Source organism: Bufo gargarizans, chromosome 1, assembly GCF_014858855.1.
Source record: "Bufo gargarizans isolate SCDJY-AF-19 chromosome 1, ASM1485885v1, whole genome shotgun sequence".
NCBI lineage: Eukaryota > Metazoa > Chordata > Amphibia > Anura > Bufonidae > Bufo > Bufo gargarizans.
In genome coordinates this window covers 750517924-750540066 of record NC_058080.1, presented here as the reverse complement: position 1 = coordinate 750540066, position 22143 = coordinate 750517924, and the positions used below count along the sequence as shown (strand labels likewise).

Sequence of the window (22143 nt, the reverse complement as noted above, 5' to 3'; positions counted from 1 at the left end):
AATGGTTTATTTAGCAAATGTTTTTTTTTTTACGGTGTTCATTTTAGTGTCTCTATATTCTGAGCCATAGTTTGTTTTTTTTGGGGCGATTGTCTCAGGTAGGGGCTCATTTTTTGCAGGATGAGGTGACTGTTAGATTAGTACTATTTTGGTGGGCAAATGCCTTTTTGATCGCTTGCTGTTGTACTTTTTGTGATGTAACGTGACAAAAATGGTTTATTTAGCACAGTTTTTATTTTTTATGGTGTTTAGGTCATGTGATATGTTTATAGAGCCGGTCGATACGGACGCGGCGATACCTAATATGTATACTTTTTTTCCCCCCCCTATTTTTTACCAATTTTTTTTACTTTACTTGGGGAAAATGGCGTTTTTGTTTATTTTTACTTGAAACTTTTAATGTTTTGGGGGGAAAACTTAATTTTTTTCTACTTTTTTTTTCACTTTATTTTTTGTCCCACTTTGGGACTTGAACTTTTGGGGGTCTAATCCTTTACAATGCATTGGAATGCATTGCCTGTATGAGTAATACTGTGTGTATTACTCATACTGCTTCCGGCCTGTGAGACCCAGGGGGCTGGATCTCACAGGCACGTCACAGGAAGGCAGCAGCAGCAGTGATCGGAACTATACATGACGTACCGGTACGTCATGGGTCCTTAAGGACTCGGGAACCATGCTGTACCGGTACGTCATGGGTCCCTAAGGGGTTAATGTCTGCTCAAATGGGGCCAAGCATAAACATCTGATTGGAAGAAAATTGCTCTTCCAGTGAATTCCAAGTGCCTCTTACAGTTGGGAGGCATCAATGCTCAATAAGGTCTACTGGTTGGTTCTAAGACTTCATGTCTTCCAGACAGAGCTACCATCTGAGTGATTGACAGGCAAAAAAAGACAGGGTTCACTTATCTAACCCCCTGGGGTTGTGTTTCTATTTGGAAGGACCTTCTGCGTAGAGGGTCGAAGATGCCATAGGGCCCAAGGTATCGACATAAGACCCAGAAACCTCATAAAGAGCCTTATCAAGTACTGATGAAAAAATGGAACTTTATTGCAATTGTTAACTTTTCTTGTCTTGCAGGAGTTAGGTATAGCCACAAGTGTATGGGGTTATGAACCCCAGAAATGTTGAGGTGTAAGTGACGTCACACTGCATACACCAAGCAGGGCTGACATTAGCACCAAGCCAGCACATACCCGACACAGAGCTCTGTAATGGAATAGGAAAAAGGTTAAAGCACAGCACCACAAAAGGATCTAATTATATAAATGAAACACATTAAAAGGAGAAACTCCTCAAAGATCCAAAGCTTGGTAAACAAGCACTGCCCACTTTCTTTTTTCCTAAGAAAAGCAACAAAACTCCATGTGCTATGGTAGATATTCAAGACCATCTCCCTGTTGATGACTTATGTGAGAAGTGTCAGCATTTGGACTGCCATGAGGAGGTTAGTGGAAGGCAGGAGACCCTGTGCATAGCTGTGTTAGTTATGGTAGAAGTTGTAGCCACATTGGAGGTGGTATGGGCAGCCATGGTGAAAGTGGCACTTTGGACAAATACACAGAAGGGAATCATGAGGGGGCCAAGGAGCCCATGATGACATATCACAGTATAATAAAAGTGGTGATGATTGTGTGTTGGACAAGATCTAGGAGCCAATCGGGTTGCCTTGCCTTACTTCCTGCTTTAGCTAAAAAGCAAAGTAGAGATATGTATTCCTGTCTGCTTTCTGCACAGATCATGAGGTCATCTACATTCTGGCGAAAATTGTGTATTTTCACCCCATCAGTATCTGATTTAGGGCTTCTAAAATTGGGGAGGGTGAAGTAGCTCTGCCCTGTCATAACATACTACAGCAGTATTATTTTCCCCACGTGTAAATGCTAGCCACTGTCTACGGGATCCCTCCAGTGGAACTGGGAAGAATGCATTAGCTAGGTCTATTACTTGGGGAATTTGGTTCAACAACCTGTGAAGATTAAGGACTATAGGAGTATACATAAACATTTGCTTGTTCACTTCCCTTAGGTCATAGACCATTCGAAATTCATCTGGTGGTCCAGATGGTTCACCGGATTTATGACTTTTATAGTCACAATTAGTATTTTATGTCTCTGTTGCTGATGTTACAAAACAGGTTAACAGAGGGGTGTCAGAGTAGATAATGAATGAAATCTGTGGCAGTTTCAAGTTTCTGAAGATTTCATACTGGCACATGGACAGCCAGAGGAAGCCCTATTAAAACCAGTGCAACAGATGATGAATCTTGATAAATCAGGGCCTTAGTATTGCCTAGTTTGTCATCTTACAGTGAATTTTCCTCAAACCCACCTTCCTACTGGGTATACTTTTTCTGATCTTTGCAGATTTCATAGGCTATACAAAATGCTAAAATATTAGTAAGAAAAATCCTTCTAAACAATACACATTAATCCACAGATATGGAATATCACGTGTTGATCACCAAGGCCCCCAGGACTGGAAATAGCTCGGGACACTTTAGGTTTGAGGCCTTTTGGTAGTTGCTGCCACTATAAATGTATGTCTATTGTCACTTAGTCTGATTGTGTGGTAGTTTGGTAAAATAATCTATTGTAATTTGTACAAAGTCCATCAATAATATCGCTCTATGTGTGGATAGGATGTAGCATGACATAGTATAAAAACAGGTGCAGATACATCAGGTCTTAGGGGTGTATGCCCAATCTCTCACATATTATAAGGTCTCGGGTTTATTCTATACCAGGGATGCTGGTATCTATACAGGGGTATCGATATAATGTCCGGACCTCTCTTGCGGTCTCCCTGTGTATTGCCGCAGTCAAATTATGAGGAATGCCGTTTTAGACATAGTAATTAGTCAGCAGACAATGCCACATGAACCAATAGATCTCTTAATCTATATGTTTGCCACAAGGGCTACGTTACCCTCCGATGGACTTGGTAGGATAGTGCCGGCTTGTAGATGTCTCACAGTTGTTTCAATAGTATGCGCTCTGGTCGCGTCCGGACATTATATCTATACCCCTGTTAATGCAGCAAACTAAGAGGTATTGGTCTGTGAATAATTAAGGACCACCGATCGTTATCCTTACTGAAGGCGACTAATGTACTGAATTCTAGGAGGATTTTAATTCTATTGTTTTTTGGAGAACTATTATATCACATTTCAGCAGGACCCGGCATCTATCCTATCGAATTATCTTCTATATAAAATTAATCTTCATAGAAAAAAGAGAGGATCCTAGAAAAATAAAATATAAAATTATCGGATCCTCTAGGCTGACATAATCACCTCTAAGTTCTTTGATAAGGAATCTTAATTAGTTTTGTGCCATCAGTGAAACAAGGGACAAATATTTATGTAAAAATATATGTAATAATTTATTTATAAATGAGTAAAATCCAATACAAAACAGACATAAGATAAATGGATAGACAAAATGATGCACAACCAACAAACCACCACTGGATGGTGGTGTAACCCAGTATTACTTTCTCACCAGCACAAAACTATCAGAAAGCCAATAAAATATATATTATAAAAAATTGAAGGATAAACACTGATTAATACAGGAAGATTAACTGATCCACTGTCTCCTTATGACCAATAAAAAATATATATGATGTTATCCCCCACTCGGCAATCAGACTATGGAAATATAATCTCCCAAGGTTTTTCTCTACTCAGATAATCTAATCTCCCATTAGCAATATGCATCTTAGCTAAGAGGACAACTAGCATTAGGGAGGTGTCTAACACTATATGTTCCCACAGTATGGGAACTCTGGACTATATGCTGAGAGGAATATCTTATTAATACCACGATCAGTAAGTACAATATACGTTACCGGGTCAAGGATGAAAAGAGTTTCTGATGTGATCAGTTCTCAAAAATTTTCCAGTAGACAAAAATGAATCCAAGTTTCTTTGTGGTAAATCCTTCTTATGGACAATTTTCTCTGTGCCAATGTCTCTTTGTAGTAAGTTTTCTTTTCTTGTGTTGTAGTTTTTTTTTTGTAGTTGTAGTTGTTCCTAACCTATCACATGCATACTTTATACCCCATGTTATCTAAGAACTCATCCCCTTCTAGATTAGGGACTTCCAATCTTACAAGGTGGGTGTATTCGTATGCAGACAACAATGATGTCATTTTAACCCTTGAAATACTGGTGAAAAGGACATACTCTTATCCATCTACCTCCAGATGGCACTGTTGTACCACATAATAATTTCAGACATTAAAGAATTAACACACATAAATGGCTTCATTATACAACTTAAACTTTAACCTTTCCCACCTCATATCAATTAGTAGGGATTCTTCTTTGACACTTTAGAATCACTTTCCCAGACATCACGGATCCAGCTTGACAGTTAACAGACCATCTTATTTACGGTCAGATAAGAGAACAATAATCTTTAAACTTTTCTCCTGGTTTGTGTACCCTAACTGTCTCAGCTATTGAGTAATGATGTTTGAAATAACATCAGCTCCTCTGAATGGATCCCATTAGGAAAATTCTACTTAAATGCTCTTCTACATCTCCTAAGATTATATATCCACAACACGGTATAAAATATACATGAACAATATTTGGTTATAATATATCAATATTGCATATTATGTACGAATCATTAATAAGTTCAAACGCTAAATAAACGCACACAGGAATATATATATATATATATATATATATATATATGTGAATATATGAATAGATATCTATTCCACACCAGATGTGTTTTATAGACATATCTTCTTATCAGATCATGGCTCAGCCATGAAACACCCATTGTTCCTCAGACAGACATGTTTAGAGAACCCAGTACATTCCCTATAGATAAATCCATGTCTCTAAACAATAATTAAAAGTATAATGTTCTCTATATATTCACTTTTAACACATTGAACTTGCCATGAACCCATCTTGTTTTTTTTCCAGGTTCATGCTGATCACATGCTGTTAAAGGCTAATGATCATCCATATTGAATATAGTATCATCAGATACATTGTACACTTAGGAAAATGCACAACAATCCGATTATTTGGAGGAATCCTGAATAGACATCTGTTTTGTGCTGCGGCTTTTTATTCTGCAAAAATACAATTTTTATGTAATTTTTATTTGTGTTACATTGCATACCACTGTTAGTTTTATTGTTATTACATTATAATCATCTTCTGTTATTATCACTGGGGTGATGTTCTAGGTGGAGACAGTAATAGTAATACGATCTTACCCCACACAGGGGGTAGAGCACTGATATCCACGTGGACCATCTACACAGGGATCCACAGGAGGGTTTCCCTGAAATAGGGAACAAGTATAACAATTATATTGAGACTACAGTCCAGTGTTTTATAACGACCACATTGTCCTAGACTTTTATTATAATAAACAAGGTTATATAATTTACTAAAACTCCATTTGACCTCCTGATATTTTAAGTGCCCTCCAATCTTCACTTTTATCTGTTTCATGCACTTTTACGGGCTTGAGGTGTTGCTCTTGGAGTGAGCACCATCTCCACGGTAGCACATGCAGGTGAGCCACTGACACTTATTGTATTATCCAATCTTTAGAGTTTCTGTTCCTTCACCTCCTACAAACTGCTCACACAGTTTTTTCCATGTTTTCTGCTTCTCAGGGGGTCTATATGCACAACGGCCTCCAGAGTCTCCTGTAGAGATAACGCAAAGTCTCTGATGGACTGACCAGGCTGCTGTTTCGTACCAAAGAACCGCATCATTATCTTGGATGTGGTTTTAATTTTCAAAGGTGGCATACAGTCTCTCGAATATCTGTACCACAGTCTTTTCCTCTGAGCACGGACAGGATTTCAAATTATGCAATTGCACACTTTAGCTTGGCATTTCTGTGGGTTATGGCCATTATGTCTGTGTATACCCCTTTAAGAAAAATGCTTGCAGCAATTCTGACCAGTCTATATTGCACTGTGATGCTCCCAGATATGTTAGATGCTGTTCCCGACTCACTTTTATGGATCTGGAACCTCTTTCAACTTTGTTTTTTGATGCTGTGTGCAGAGCACTGATTCTGCATTTGCTTTCAAAATGGCGGTGCCCTCTCACTTCTGGCAGGGTCTGGCTCCTTTTTCCTTCCCCCTGTATCCTATAGGCAGCAGCTTTGGTTCCTTTGAGTAGGCGGGCCATCAGTTTTCCCGCTCAGAGTGGAACATTGCCAACAGCGATGGTGCAGCAAAAATTCCAGTCTTACCTCTTATGGACTGGTCAGTGGCAACTTGTTTAGCACAGATGTCCATTTACTGACAGACGGCAAGGTTGGCAAAATTACTGATGCACAGCACAATAAAGTCTCATTGCAGCTGCACTCATAAGAGTTCACAAGTAGGCACAGAGGCAATATCCTGTTCATGCTGCCAGATTATGCAGGGAGCACAGGAGAGGGGAGAGGATAGGAGAAGTAGTTAGAATGGTTGCTTTGGGCCATGCAGTGATAGGAAGGGCACATCTTTTTTTCTTCTTTGGCTCTCCTGCCTGATGGTGGTTTGGGGTGCCCTTGATGGTGATAAGTGCTGGAAAATGCAAGACAGGAGCCAATGATGAGGCTGGGTTTGGTGCAAGAAGTCCATTGTACTTTACTGAAGCAATTGAATAGATAGTTTACATAGGCAAAGTACAGGTTAAATACAGGCTTTACAGTTGCCATCTCTCCTGTGCAATCTCTCCTTTCCTAGCTTAAAGGGTTGCTCTCTCTCTATATATATATATATATATATATATATATATATATGTTCCCAGTATCCACAAAGGAATACAGCCTATGAAAAGAGGGCCCTTTCAGTCCTTTTGTTATAACGGGGAGCCTGGAGTTTATTGTTCCCACCAATATGCAGAGAAATCTGTAACCTTGATAGAAGTGCATTACCTTTCTCTAAAAATTATCTGCAATCCTCATTATATGGCTGATTAGCTTTCTGCAGTTTTTTAATAACTGGCACATATATTGTCAATGTGCTGCTTTTTAATCCATAAGGTGAGAGGTTCTCCCTGTCAGTTCTGCTCCTTAGCTGTTTTTTATCTGCAGCTCACACTAGGTTGAACTTCAGTTCATCCTAGAAAGGAAGGGATAGTGCCAGCCCTACCTAGCAACAGTAGCTAGGAAGTCCCCCTATCTCTCTCAATATACAGCCTACGGGACATATAATGCACAAAATACAGTGACATTAACACTTGCAGTAAGGACATTGCACCTACAAAGCATTTTTCACATATAAAAAGTCAAAACGATTTATTTTCTGTGTGACTTCTCTGATGTGTAACAAATGTTGATTTATCTTTAAAGCATTTCCCACATTCATTGTATAGTTTCTCTACTTTGTGAATTCTCTCATGCGTAACAAGATTTGATCTGTCTGCAAAACATTTCCCACATTGTGAACATGAATATGGTTTCTCTCCTGTGTGACTTCTGCCATGTATAACAAGATTTGTTTTGTCTGCAAAACATTTCCCACATTCTGAACACGAAAATGGTTTCTCTCCTGTATGAATTCTCTCATGTCTAATAAGATGTGATTTCTGTGTGAAAGATTTTTGACATTCTGAACATGAATACGGTTTCTCTCCTGTGTGACTTCTTTCATGTCTAACAAGATTTGATTCACCTATAAAACATTTCCCACATTCTAAACATGAATATGGTTTCTCTCCTGTGTGACTTCTGCCATGTGTAACAAGATTTTTTTTATCTGCAAAACATTTCCCACATTCTGAACATGAATATGGTTTCTCACCTGTGTGAATTCTCTCATGTCTAATAAGATGTGATTTCTGTGTAAAAGATTTACCACATTCTGAACAGGAATACTGTTTCTCTACTTTGTGACTTTTCTCATGTCTAAAAAGATTTGATTCATCTATAAAACATTTCCCACATTGTGAACATGAATATGGCTTCTCTCCTGTGTGAATTCTCTCATGTGTAACAAGACTTGATTTGTGCGTAAAAATTTTCTCACATTGTGAACATGAATATGGCTTCTCTCCTGTATGACTTCTATCATGTCTAATAAGACTTGATTCATCTGTAAAACATTTCCCGCATTCTGAACATGAATACGGTTTTTCTCCTGTGTGAATTCTCTTATGTCTAACAAGACTTGATTCATCTGTAAAACATTTCCCACACTCTGGACAAGAATATGGCTTCTCTCCTTTGTGTCGTCTCTCATGTTTAATAAGATGTGATTTCTGTGTAAAACATTTCCCACATTCTGAACATGAATATGGTTTCTCTCCTGTGTGAATTCTCTCATGTGTAATAAGATGTGATTTATTTGCATAACTTTTCCCACATTCGGAACATGAATATGGCTTCTCTCCAGTGTGAATTCGCTCATGTTTAAGAAGACTTGATTTACCTATGAAGCATTTCCCACATTCTGAACATGAATATGGCTTCTCTCCTGTGTGAATTTTTCTGTGTGTAGAAAGACCTGAGCTTTTTCTGAACTCTTTACCACAGAGGAACCTTTTAGCCTCTTTCTGACCTATAATTGTGGTAACAATATGTGATTGGTCAGGAGAAGATTCCTCTTGATTACGGGAATTATATGATAGATCTGCACTGTGAAGTCCTGAATGTACATTAAGGATAACTAGTTTTTCTCCTGAAGAGTTCTGCATGACATCTTCATCTTCTGCTTTATAATTTAGTGATAACATGAAGTTTCCCACAGAATTCTTACTGGAATTTTCTGTGAAGATAAAAATTGGAATTTGTGATTTATTTCCAAACTACATAGAATACAAACCTATAACATTCATATAAGTTTGGAAGCTATTCATTTTGATTCTTCTCCTTGTTTTTGGTTAAAAAAATGCACATCATTCCAACCTTACAAAGATTTTTATATTATACTCTGACAACGTCCAGGAATCTATACTCAGTCACCACTTTTATTACACACATAAAGGACAAACATTTATCTGGCAATCTGCCTTCTGCCAACAAATGTCAGCATGTCTGAGGACCCAGTTCTTTCACTTACTACCCCACACTTGGTTGGTCACAAGGGCGTTGCTAGGTTAAATCATTCAGGGCCTGGGCCCCGGATGTTTTGTCCCAGGCCCTGAATGTAATGCCTGCCAGGCAGATACAACTGTATTGCCGTCGTCAGGAAGGCAATACAATTGAATCTAATGCAATGCACTGCAAGATCTGAAGGACCTGTGATGACATCACAGGTCATGTGATCAGTGCAGAAGGCAAGGGTTGAGTAGGACCTGCGATGATGTCACCATCATTTACATGGGACTGTATGTTGAAGGCGGCTGTTGGAGGGAGTGATGTTATTTACATGGGACTGTATATTGATGGTGGCTGGGGGAGGGAGTGATGTTTTACATGGGACTGTATATTGATGGCGGCTGGGGGAGAGAGTGATGTTATTTACATGGGATTGCATGTTGAAGGAGGCTGGGGAGGGGGTGATATTATTTATATGGGATTTCATGTTGGAGGAGGCTGGGGAGGGAGTTATGTTATTGACATGGGATTGCATGTTGGAGGAGGGTAGGGAGGAGGGTGATGTTATTTATGGCTGGCAGGCTGGAGTCAGTTGTCCTCCAGTCTTTGTGTGTGCTGGAGCTTCTACTCCCCCTGTTGTTTTGGGTGTTGCACTTAGTTTCCCCTTTTCAGTTGGGGAGGGCAAAAAATCACCTTGTTGGCAGTTCAGCCTCCATCAGTCCATAGCAGTCTTTTAGGGGACCTGTTTCCCTTTCAGATGGGTTTCAGCCCTCCAGCGCAGCACAAGCCTCAGATCCCAGCACACACACCTCCTGAGCTCCACTGTCAGACTGAGGTAATCCCCCTCACCTGGCAGTGCTGGCTGGTTTTTAGGCCTGGCCAAACCAGGCAAGAGCCGTCCCGGATGAGCTATACCGCCATACTAACTATTAAAGGTTCTGCAGTTTGTTTAAACCGATCAGCTGTTTGAGAAGGCAGCCCCGCGGCCTTCTCACTGTTTACCGCAGGCCCAGTGACGTCACGACTAGTATCAACTTGCCTGGGCAGGGCTAAGCTCTGTTCACTTGAATGGAGCTTAGCCCCACCCAGGCAAGTTCATACTAGTCATGACGTCACTGGTCCAGCGGTAAACAGTGAGAAGGCCGCGGCGCTGATCGGCACGGGTCCCGGGTGTCGGACCCCCACCGATCAGATGCTGATGATCTATCCAGTGACGTCAAGTCTAGAACTTACCTCCTCATAGAAACTGGTTAAATTAGTTTGACATGACCGATACCTTCTTACACTAAATAAAAATATACTAGTCTTACCCCCACCTGCCCTTTCATTTTTGATAAAAATCACTTAAAAAAAAAAAAAAAGCAGAGGAGAGGAGTGAATAATTAACAGCGGAGCTGCGCTGAGCTCCAAGATAAGGGGCGCGGCTGGGCACCAACGGCCAGAGAGACATCCCCTTGGGCACGTTATGAAGGTAATTAGCATATAAATAAAAGTGATTTTTATCAAAAATGAAAGGGCAGGTGGGGGTTAGACTAGTATATTTTTATTTAGATAAAGGAGACTGATCTGATCAGCTCAGTATCGAAAAATCAGGCTGACAGAATCCCTTTAAGCTACACCTGAGACAAGAGGTGTGATCATCCCCAGCAACAACACAGAAAAATGAAACTAAAAGAGACTGTCAATCACGTGCAGCCAGTCTCTTAGATCTTCTTATCCCTGTCAGGGGCGGGACCGTGACAGCACCCCCATCTTCTACAGGTGGCCTCCGGACACCCTGGACCGACTTTATCTGGATGAGCCCTGTGAAAAGCTTTCACAAGACGTTTAGCATTAACATTGGCTGCTGGAACCAACATCCTCTCCTCTGGTCCGTAACCTTTCCAGTGGACGAGATACTGGAGGGATCTACGGAGAATTCGGGGGTCCACTATTCAGGCTATTTGAAATTCTAGATTACTGTCCACTATGACAGGCGCGGGAGGTAAGGAGGACGGTTCAACAGGTACGACATATCTCTTCAACAACGACATATGGAATACATTATGAATCTTCAAAGCTTGAGGGAGTTCAAGATGAAAGGCTACCGGGTTAACAATGGAAATGATTTTGTATGGACCAATAAACCTTGGACCCAACTTCTAACAGGGTACTTTCAACTTAATGTTCCTTGTGGACAGCCACACAGAATCACCCACTCTCAGGTCCGGACCATTCATACGTCTCTTGTCAGCCATACGTTTATACTTATTGCCCCTTGTAAATGTTCCTCTTCCAGTATACCAGAAGTTTCCGTACCAGAAAATGTGCCAAATTTCAGGTAAAACCCATATGCCCTAAAAAACTGTGACTTATCAGTGGACTGTCTACGGTTATTTATGGCAAATTCGGCTAAAGACAACAATGAAGACCACTCCTCCTGGTTGTTCTCTGAGATAAAACATCTCAATTAAGTCTCCAGATTCTGGTTAGTGTGTTCAGTCTGTCCATTGGACTGAGGATAAAAGGCCGAAGAGAAGGACAATTGTACCCCCAGACGAGTACAGAGCGCTTTCCAGAATTTGGAAACAAACCGAGCCCCTCTATCAGACACCACATCAGAAGAAATACCATGTAATTTCATGATGTTAATCGACAAACACTTGTGCAAGAGTTTTAGCATTAGGTAGACCTGATAATGCTATAAAGTGCGACATCTTACTAAAGCGATCAACAACCACCAAAATCATAGTTTTTCCTGAATAAATAGGCAAATCTGTGATAAAATCCATGGACAAATAAGTCCACGGTCTGGACGGGATGGGTAATGGAAGTAAAGATCCAGAAGGCCGAGTATGTGTCACCTTAGCACATGCACAAGTACTACAAGCAGACAAATAGTCCTCAACACTCTTACACAACCTGAGCCACCAGAATCTACGAGAGATGAGATCAACATTGGATCTGCTCCCAGGGTGTCCTGTGAGAATCGCACAGTGATGTTCCTCGAACACCTTGTGATGTAACTCAGAAGGAACAACTTCCCTGGAGGACAAAAATCCAGCGCATTTCCCTGGGCCTCCAACACCTCTGCCTCAAGGTTGGGATATAGGGTGGATATGACTACCCTTTCAGACAATATCGGACCAGGAACTTCCGAATCACCCCCCCACCCCCCAGGAAAGCTACGCTACAAAGCATCAGCCTTGACGTTCTTAACCCCAGGGCAATAGGTGACGATGAAATTAAGTCTGTTGAAAATCAACGACCATCTGGCCTGCCTTGGGTTCCGCCGTTTAGCCAACTCCAGATAAGACAGATTTTTGTGGTCAGTAAGCGCATGTCACAACCAGACAGCTGAGAAGCTCTGACAGAGGCCTTTCAGAACCTCCTCCTTGAGTTCTCTTTGTTGTGCTGTTCAGGTCCTCATCTCGTTAGCCTCTCTCAGCTGTCATGGAGTTGGACTGATTGCTTCCCTATAAATTCCTCCCCAGAATGCTTTACTGGGCGGCTTATACTACTTCCTGGAGTGTGTGTGCATGCTGATCCTGTTTTCCAGTCTGCTACAAAGTTAAGTGCTAAACATTTATCTGTTATTTTTTGTTTGCTGGATCCCAGGTGACCCTGACTCCCTCCGTGTCTGGTGTAGGGAGCCGGTGGTCGTGTCCCCTCACTATTGTAGGGTGTTCAGGGGTTATATAGTCGAGGTACGTGGATATGCAACCTTCCACCTCTGGGATCTTTGCATAGGCTGAGCAGCCAGGGAAAGTCTCAGGTCTTGTGCAGGGGTCTCCCTTTTGGTTCCTTAGCTTTGGATCCACTCAGTCATATATGCATGTTGCTTTGTCTTGTTTCCTGTACACCGTCCGTGACATTATAAGCCGCCATAACCGTCTCAAGCATGGATCCGGTTTCACTTTTGGCTGAACGCTTCCAGGGTCTTTCATTGGAGGTAGCTGATCTCCGTAAGACTTTTTCTCAGCTTCAAGTGACCGATTTAGCTTGCGTTCATGGAGTTTGCTCTGAGCCTAAGATCTCGCTCCCGGATACGTTCTCTGGGGGTAGTGAGAATTTTGTGCGTTTTAGAGAGGCTTGCAAACTCAATTTTCGCCTTCTTCCCCATTCCTCTGGTGATGAGGAACGGAGGGTGGGGATCATTATATCGCTGCTCATGGGTAACGCTCAGTCCTGGGCCTTTTCGCTGCCGGAGGGGGCACGGCCTCTCCGTTCAGTGGATGAATTCTTTTTAGCCCTGGGTCAGATATATGATGATCCGGATCGTATTGCTCTGGCGGAGTCTAGACTACGTCTATTATGCCAGGGTAAACAATCCACAGAAATATACTGCTCAGAATTTCGGAGATGGGCAGTTGATACTGGTTGGAATGATGCTGCACTCCGAAGTCAATTTTGTCATGGTCTTTCAGAGGGATTGAAAGATGCATTTGCCTTTCATGAGAGGCCTATTTCTTTGGACTCTGCTATGTCTCAGGCCGTTCGTATTGACAGGCGTCTTAGAGAGAGGAGAGATGTCCCCTTCCTGTCATACTCAGTCCCAGGACAGTGCAGCGGTCCCTTTCTGTGCGCAGGGGTCTCAGTCGCTGTCAGCCCCTTCTGAGCAGGAGCCCATGCAGCTGGGGTTGATTGCTTCTGACAATAGAAGATTCAGCTCGCATGGGAGGGTTTGTTTTTGTTGTGGAGGTATAAATCATTTGGCAAATATTTGTCCCTCTAGGAGATTAAGGCAGTTTTCTGGGAGTAATAAAGAAACAAACAGGAAAAAATCTTTTAAAAATGTTCCGTCTGTTACTATTGGCAGGGTTGAGGCGGAAATTGAAGGTTTTCCGTTTGCTTGTAGTTCTCGTTTTGTCCTGCCGGCTAGGGTGGCGCTAGAGAGCAAGAACATTTTTTGTGGATAGTGGAGCAGCGGTCAATCTCATTGATAATCAATTTGCGATAACTCATGGTTTCCAGGTGCGCACTTTGGGAAAGGATATTTCATGTTTTTGCTATTGATTCCGCTCCACTTTCTCAGAAATCATTAAAGGGCATAGTTCACAATATCCGTTTAATTGTGAGTGATGCTCATGTTGAGGATGTGTCATGTTTCGTCCTTAGCGGTTTGCCTACTCCTCCAGTGTTGGGGCTACCCTGGCTCACTAAACATAACCCCACCATTGATTGGCAAGCGAGGCAAATAAATGGTTGGAGTGACTTTTGCAGAGAGAATTGCCTCACGACATCTGTTTCTGAGGTTGCTACTAAGACTGTACCATCTTTTCTCTCTGAATTTTCGGATGTCTTCTCTGAGAGTGGAGTTCAGGATTTGCCCCCGCACAGGGAGTACGATTGCCCTATTAATCTCATCCCAGGCGCCAAACTGCCTAAATCTCGTTTATACAATCTTTCCCAACCTGAGAGGATCGCTATGCGTGCTTATATCTCTGAGAGTCTGAGAAAAGGACACATACGACCCTCAAAGTCACCTGTTGCCGCTGGTTTTTTCTTTGTTAAGAAAAAAAGATGGTTCTTTAAGACCTTGTCTGGATTTCAGGGAGCTGAACAGTATCACTATTCGTGACCCTTATCCGCTTCCTCTGATCCCGGACCTGTTTAACCAGGTTGTTGGGGCTAAAGTATTTTCCAAATTAGATCTAAGAGGGGCATACAACCTGGTCAGGGTCAGAGAAGGAGATGAATGGAAGACGGCCTTCAATACCCCTGAGGGCCATTTTGAGAATTTGGTTATGCCTTTTGGTTTGATGAATGCCCCAGCCGTTTTTCAGCATTTCGTGAACAGCATTTTTTATCATTTAATGGGAAAATTTGTATTAGTGTATTTGGATGACATTTTGATTTTTTCTCCTGATTTCAAAACTCATAAGGAACATTTACGTCAGGTCTTGCTCATCCTGCGGGAGAATAAATTATATGCGAAACTGGAAAAATGTGTGTTTGCGGTTCCAGAAATTCAATTTCTGGGGTTTCTTCTCTCCGCTTCTGGTTTTCGCATGGACCCCGAGAAGGTCCGCGCTGTGCTTGAGTGGGAGCTTCCTGAGAATCAGAAGGCGCTGATGCGGTTTTTGGGCTTTGCCAATTATTACAGGAAGTTTATTTTGAATTATTCCTCTATTGTTAAACCACTCACTGATATGACCAGAAAGGGGGTAGATTTTTCTTCTTGGTCAGTAGAGGCGCGTAAGGCTTTTTCTAATATCAAGGAGAGTTTTGCTTCCGCTCCCATCTTGGTGCAACCTGATATATCTTTACCCTACATAGTTGAGGTTGATGCTTCTGAGGTGGGTGTGGGGGCGGTCTTGTCTCAGGGTTCCTCTCCTGCCAAATGGCGACCGTGTGCCTTTTTCTCGAAAAAACTCTCCTCCGCAGAGAGAAATTACGATGTGGGAGATAGGGAATTGTTGGCCATCAAGTTGGCTTTTGAGGAATGGCGCCATTGGCTAGAGGGAGCCAGACACCCTATTACCGTATTTACTGACCATAAAAATCTGGCCTACTTGGAGTCAGCCAAGCGTCTGAACCCGAGACAGGCCAGATGGTCTTTGTTCTTTTCTAGGTTTAATTTTGTGGTCACGTTCCGCCCTGGAGTTAAGAATGTGAAGGCAGATGCCCTGTCACGTTGTTTTCCGGGAGGCGGGAATTTTGAAGACCCGGGTCCCATTTTGGCTGAAGGTGTGGTGGTCTCTGCTCTTTTTTCTGAATTGGAGGCAGAGGTGCAGGCAGCCCAGTCAGAGGCTCCTGATCTTTGTCCTCCTGGGAGGTTGTTTGTGCCTCTCGCTTTAAGACACAAGATTTTTAAGGAACACCACGATACGGTCCTTGCTGGGCACCCGGGGGCAAGAGCCACACTGGATCTCATCGCTCGGAGATTCTGGTGGCCTGCGCTTCGTAAGTCGGTTGAGGGTTTTGTGTCAGCCTGCGAGACCTGCGCTCGTGCCAAAGTCCCTCATTCACGGCCATCAGGTCCTCTCCTTCCCTTACCCATTCCTTCCCGTCCTTGGACACATCTGTCCATGGACTTTATAACGGACCTGCCTCGTTCCTCGGGGAAGACTGTGATTCTGGTGGTGGTGGACCGTTTTAGCAAAATGGTGCATTTCATCCCTTTTCCTGGTTTGCCCAATGCTAAGACGCTGGCGCAGGCATTTATTGATCACATTGTCAAATTGCACGGTATTCCTTCAGACATAGTCTCTGATAGGGGCACGCAGTTTGTTTCCAGATTCTGGAAGGCTTTCTGTTCTCGCTTGGGGGTTCGGTTGTCATTCTCTTCTGCTTTCCACCCGCAGTCGAATGGCCAGACAGAGCGCGTCAATCAGAATCTGGAGACATATCTGCGCTGTTTTGTGGCGGAGAATCAAGAGGATTGGTGTTCTTTTTTGTCCCTTGCTGAGTTTGCTTTAAATAACCGTCGTCAGGAGTCCTCTGATAAGTCACCATTTTTTGGTGCATATGGGTTTCATCCGCAGTTTGGGACTTTCTCGGGAGAGGGGTCTTCTGGTTTACCTGATGAGGACAGATTCTCCTCGTCTTTGTCATCTATTTGGCAAAAGATTCAGGATAATCTAAAGAGCATGAGTGAGAGATATAAGCGTGTGGCAGATAAGAGACGTGTGCTTGGTCCGGACCTGAATGTTGGTGATCTGGTGTGGTTGTCTACCAAGAATATCAAATTGAAGGTTCCCTCCTGGAAGTTGGGTCCTAGGTTTATTGGGCCTTACAAAATCCTGTCTGTCATCAATCCTGTTGCCTACCGTCTTGATCTTCCTCAGACTTGGAAGATCCATAATGTTTTTCATAAGTCCTTATTGAAACCTTATGTTCAACCCATTGTACCCTCGCCTTTGCCTCCTCCTCCGATTATGGTTGATGGGAATCTTGAATTTCAGGTCTCTAGGATTGTGGATTCTCGTCTTGTCCGCGGTTCTCTTCAGTACCTTGTTCATTGGGAGGGTTATGGTCCTGAGGAGAGGATGTGGGTCCCAGTGACGGACATTAAGGCCTCTCGTCTCATCAGGGCTTTCCATAGGTCCCATCCTGAGAAGGTGGGCTCTGAGTGTCCGGAGTCCACTCGTAGAGGGAGGGGTACTGTCACAACCAGACAGCTGAGAAGCTCTGACAGAGGCCTTTCAGAACCTCCTCCTTGAGTTCTCTTTGTTGTGCTGTTCAGGTCCTCATCTCGTTAGCCTCTCTCAGCTGTCATGGAGTTGGACTGATTGCTTCCCTTTAAATTCCTCCCCAGAATGCTTTACTGGGCGGCTTATACTACTTCCTGGAGTGTGTGTGCATGCTGATCTTGTTTTCCAGTCTGCTACAAAGTTAAGTGCTGAACATTTATCTGTTATTTTCTGTTTGCTGGATCCCAGGTGACCCTGACTCCCTCCGTGTCTGGTGTAGGGAGCCGGTGGTCGTGTCCCCTCACTATTGTAGGGTGTTCAGGGGTTATATAGTCGAGGTACGTGGATATGCAACCTTCCACCTCTGGGATCTTTGCATAGGCTGAGCAGCCAGAGAAAGTCTCAGGTCTTGTGCAGGGGTCTCCCTTTTGGTTCCTTAGCTTTGGATCCACTCAGTCATATATGCATGTTGCTTTGTCTTGTTTCCTGTACACCGTCCGTGACAGCGCAGTAATAGGATGAATAGCTCCTTCAGACCAATGACGCCATTCCTCAAAAGCCAACTTAATGGCCAGCAACTCTCTATTACCCACATCAAAATTCCTTTCTGCGGCCGAGAGTTTATTAGAGAAGAAAGCACATGGGCGCCATTTACTAGGTGAAGGACCCTGCGACAAAACTGCTCCTACCCCCACCTCGGATGCGTCAACTTCCACAATGAATGGTTGTGACACCTTGGGTTGCACCAGTATAGGAGCAGAAGCAAAACATTCCTTCACCGCTTAAAAGGCTTGTAATGCATCATCAGATCAGACTGAGACATCCGAACCTTTCTTAGTGATGTCCGTCAGAGGTTTGACCACAGTCGAGTAGTTCAAAATAAATTTATGGTAGTAGTTGGTGAATTCCAAAAAACAAAATAATTTTTTTATTTTTAAAACACAAGAAAAACCATACAAATGTGGTATAGCTGTAATCGTACTGACCCAGAGAATGAAGGTAACAGGTGAGTCAGGATAGCTCTGCAGTCCCATAGACATACAGCAGCAGAGCAGGAAGAGAGAAGGGAGATGGCACGTGCACACAGTACGCGCCGTCTCCTTGTACAGCTGATCGGCAGGGGTGCTGGGTGTCAGACCCCCGCCAATCTGATATTTATGACCTATCCTGAGGATAGGTCATCAATATTAAAAAGCCTGGACAACCCCTTTAAAGAGGACCTTTCACCTGGATATCCTTAATCTAATTATCCTAACTTATTTTGCGGCCCCCAATGATGTCTTGGCACTTATTTTTTGCAAAAGAACCCCCCGTTCGTCTGCTGTGGTCCTCGTATCTTTTGGCGCCTCATATGCTAATGAAGCGACTCGGTTATACTAAGCGTGTACTTTTATTTCTCCTGGGCGCGGTTATCTTCTCCCTGGCTGTGAGCGCAAGATAACCGCACCCAGGAGAAATGAAAGTCCACGCCTAGTATAACCGAGTCGCCTCATTAGCATATGAGGCGCCAAAAGATACGGGGACCACAGCGGTTGAATAGGGGGGGTTTCTTTAGAAAAAAAAATATGCCAAGACATCAGTGAGGGCCGCACTATAAGGTAGGATAATAAATAGATTAAGGATATCCAGGTGAAAGGTCCTCTTTAAGTATTATTTGTACAATGTTTTATTTATATGACATGTTATAGGACAGTGATGGCGAACCTTTTACGGACCAGGTGCCCCACCTAAAACCCACTTATTTATCGTAAAAGTGCCAACACGGCAATTTAACCAGAATACCAATATAGTATATTCTCCATGTACTTTATCATTTAGCTATAATATCCTGCCTACATTCAGTGCGCTGCTTGTTATGTCCATACTGCGTCCTGCGGTGATGAATTACAGGAAAAGTCTAAGGCATATTGGTACACCATAGACTTTTTCCATGGTAAGGGTGCCCACAGAGAGGGCTCTGAGTGCCGCCTCTGGCACCCGTGCCATAGGTTCGCCACCACTGTTATAGAAGCTCCAGGACCCAAAAGCTGTGCCCCCATAATCCCCAGTGGGTGAGTGGATGTGACTGACCGTCATGTCCTGCCGGAACAGCCAGGATCAGAGAAGAATCTGATCAGGGATCACTGTCAGCTGGATAAGGGGAACCCTTCATGATGTGATGGCGACATCTCCAATCAAAGTGCAGCAGCCGGTGATCAGATTCTCCTCCTGCCCTGAAGGCACCAAGGACATAATCTGAAGCCACTTTCTCCATTCATGACTCCATACCTGTGGTGACATCTCCTGGAATGTCCTCCTCCACCTCAATCTTACATGGGGGATCGCCCATCATCCTCTCTTCTTCATCCTCCACTTTAATATCAGTCAGATCTTCCCCCTGATTTCTCATCTGTAACAATTCAGTACAATACAGCAGACAGGTGGGAAATGTAACAGATCCACATAAGAGACCCCCACAATCTAAGACCCCTCTATGACTGCAGGACCCCCCTATATAGAGGTGTATAGGGCTCAGCTCCATCTACCTGAGGATTCTCTGGGACCTTCTCCTCTGGACAGTCCTGGGAATACAGAGGACGGGGACATCTCTCTGGTGGATTTCTCCTCCTGGATCCATCTGTGGAGACACAAGCACACAGTGACTGAATACATGGCCTCCTGTAGATCTGTCAATAGATCAGACACTTCTCTCAGCTCCTTCACTTCTAGGTTTAGTTATCAGGGGGAAATAACAATATTCTGTTCCTCGCCACCTGTGCCGAGAGCCCAGCACCTAGCAGACCACAGGCCCGAAGTAGCATCTGAACTATAATCCATAAATTAAGGACCAACCAGGGCAAGGTTAATCATACACGTATTTACAAATGCCTATACAAGCAATAGAAACCTATCTTGGCCCAAGTTTAATTAATACTTCACTTTTATTAGACAATTCATTAAAAAGTGTCACTGATAATTGTGATTCACATGTGAAAAAACACAGACAACACACAAAATAACCTGCTGGGGTGTTAAAAACACAGTTTATGGCCCACTGTGAGAGATGGTATATGTCATCAATTGGAGGCGATATATATAGTCACTCACTCCAGAAAAAGTGAGAACAGCAGAACCACTACCGCATACCCACAAGGTGTGATACGTGCCGGCTAGACTTGATTGATATTGGCATCACTTGACTGATGTCATCATCCCACTAATATATTAATAGGCTGTTTGACAGTCTACTATTTGCCAACACACAGGGCACTTATCGTATGTGCCCTGGAGTAGGAAGTGTGAGCTACTGCTGATGCCAATGAAATACCAGTGAAGCGACCCCAGCCACTGGTGATTGTTGACTGGGTGCGTCACCACGTCTCTGAGTGCTATTACCAACACAAGTTGGTTAGCAACAAGTCACACAAATTGTTGCCCTTTAATTGTGTGGGGGGATTTGTGGCATCCACCCCCTACACAATTACACGTACTCTGGGGTAACTGACCCTTAGATACTGGCAATGGCTATACTGTTGATAAACTGAATGTGCAAGCTGCTGATGAATATCAGACAGTTCACATCAGCACAATCAGAAATTGCTGCTAGTGCCAATAGAATGCCAGTAAACGAACCCAGCCACTGTTTGTTGCTGACTAGGAACGATACCACGTCTCGGAATACTGTTACCAACAGGAACTGGTTAACAGCAATAAGGCAACAATGGAGACAAAATGCTGCCCTTTATTTATGAGGGAGGATTTATTGCATCCACCCTCTACACTACCAAAAAGTGCTCATAGGGCAGCTAACCCTTAAACAGAGGCGATGGCTACACTGTTAATAACCTAGATGTGCAGGCTGCTGGTGAACCCAGACAATTGATGTCAGCACAGTCAGGACTGATGTAAACTATGTCTGACTTGAAAGGCAGCCTGTTAGTAGTGTTAAACAGGTCTAATGGCATATGCAGGGCTGGCAGGACTGCTGTCCTCCTGAATATGTGACCAGTCGTGAACGCTGGACGGGTCACTGTTGAAGATCTTCAAATAGGGGCCACATAACTGCTAGTTAAAACCTAAAACTGCCCCCCGACATGTTTCGCCAGTCTCGCTGGCTTCCTCAGGGGTAACGGGCAGCAATGAATGAAAACCTGCACCGGAAGGCTAAATGGTGTCCCCGTGATTGGCAGATGCGACTGTCCCATCGGTGATGGAGGCGGAACCTACCAACACCCAATCACAGTGAATGGAGATGGCTGACATCATCTCCCTGTGCCAACACCTCTCCGTTCCCTCCCACTTGACGTCATCGCGACGTCACAATGTCTCAGAGAGCATGCGCCGGGACTCCGGCATGAGCTCTTCAACAAGGTAACTCAATGCGCATGCTCAGTAAAGAGATGCGCGCAGACTCTAAACGGACCAGATCACCCCGCAGGGCCCGAAACATCATATCTCCCATCGCAAGAGAGGGAGGTAATTTTGACTGTCATAGTGGGAAGGATAAATTGTAAAATGTTAACCTGAGGATATGCTGGTGACTTATATCGACCAAAGGACATCTTTTTGGAGAGGGGGGGGGGAGAGAAAAAGGGTGAAACGTAACAGAACCCCCATACTGCTTGACATCCCCTCACAGATGTATTTGTAAATGTGTCAACCAGCATAACCACAATCACTTATGTTGGGACAAAGAATGCAACCCGCCAATCCTGAACACAATGCGATTTATTACTTGACCGTAAAACATTCAAACAATGTGGAATGGTAATCCACATAATTATTAGAGATGTTATATACTCATTTTAATATTGGTGCTTAAATCCGGTGCAGAGAATTCAAAACCTATTATTCTGACACTGTGTCTGTGTGTAAACATAGATTCTACTAGCAATCCAAACACTAAATAGTGGATGGATGAAATATTTGAATATCTGATCAATTCCCAAAAATTATTTTACCAGTATTTATAAAAAAGCAGTAAAAGCGAACCCTTCATTGAGTCCCTTTGGGTTCAGGCTGTCAAGGC

The 22143-nt window shown here is 43.2% G+C and overlaps 1 protein-coding gene across 1 annotated transcript in view; it reads right to left on the bottom strand.

Annotated features, from left to right (window-relative positions):
* Positions 1-6714: 6714 nt before the first annotated feature.
* The window catches only part of LOC122930615 (zinc finger protein 271-like), a gene marked incomplete at its 5' end in the record, with an annotated part of 54723 nt that continues 39294 nt past the window's right edge, over positions 6715-22143 (bottom strand). The window contains 2 exons of the mRNA XM_044284122.1: positions 6715-8749; positions 19404-19470. Coding sequence (XP_044140057.1) covers positions 7272-8749; positions 19404-19470 — 1545 coding nt within the window. The remainder of the gene's footprint in view (positions 8750-19403; positions 19471-22143) is intronic.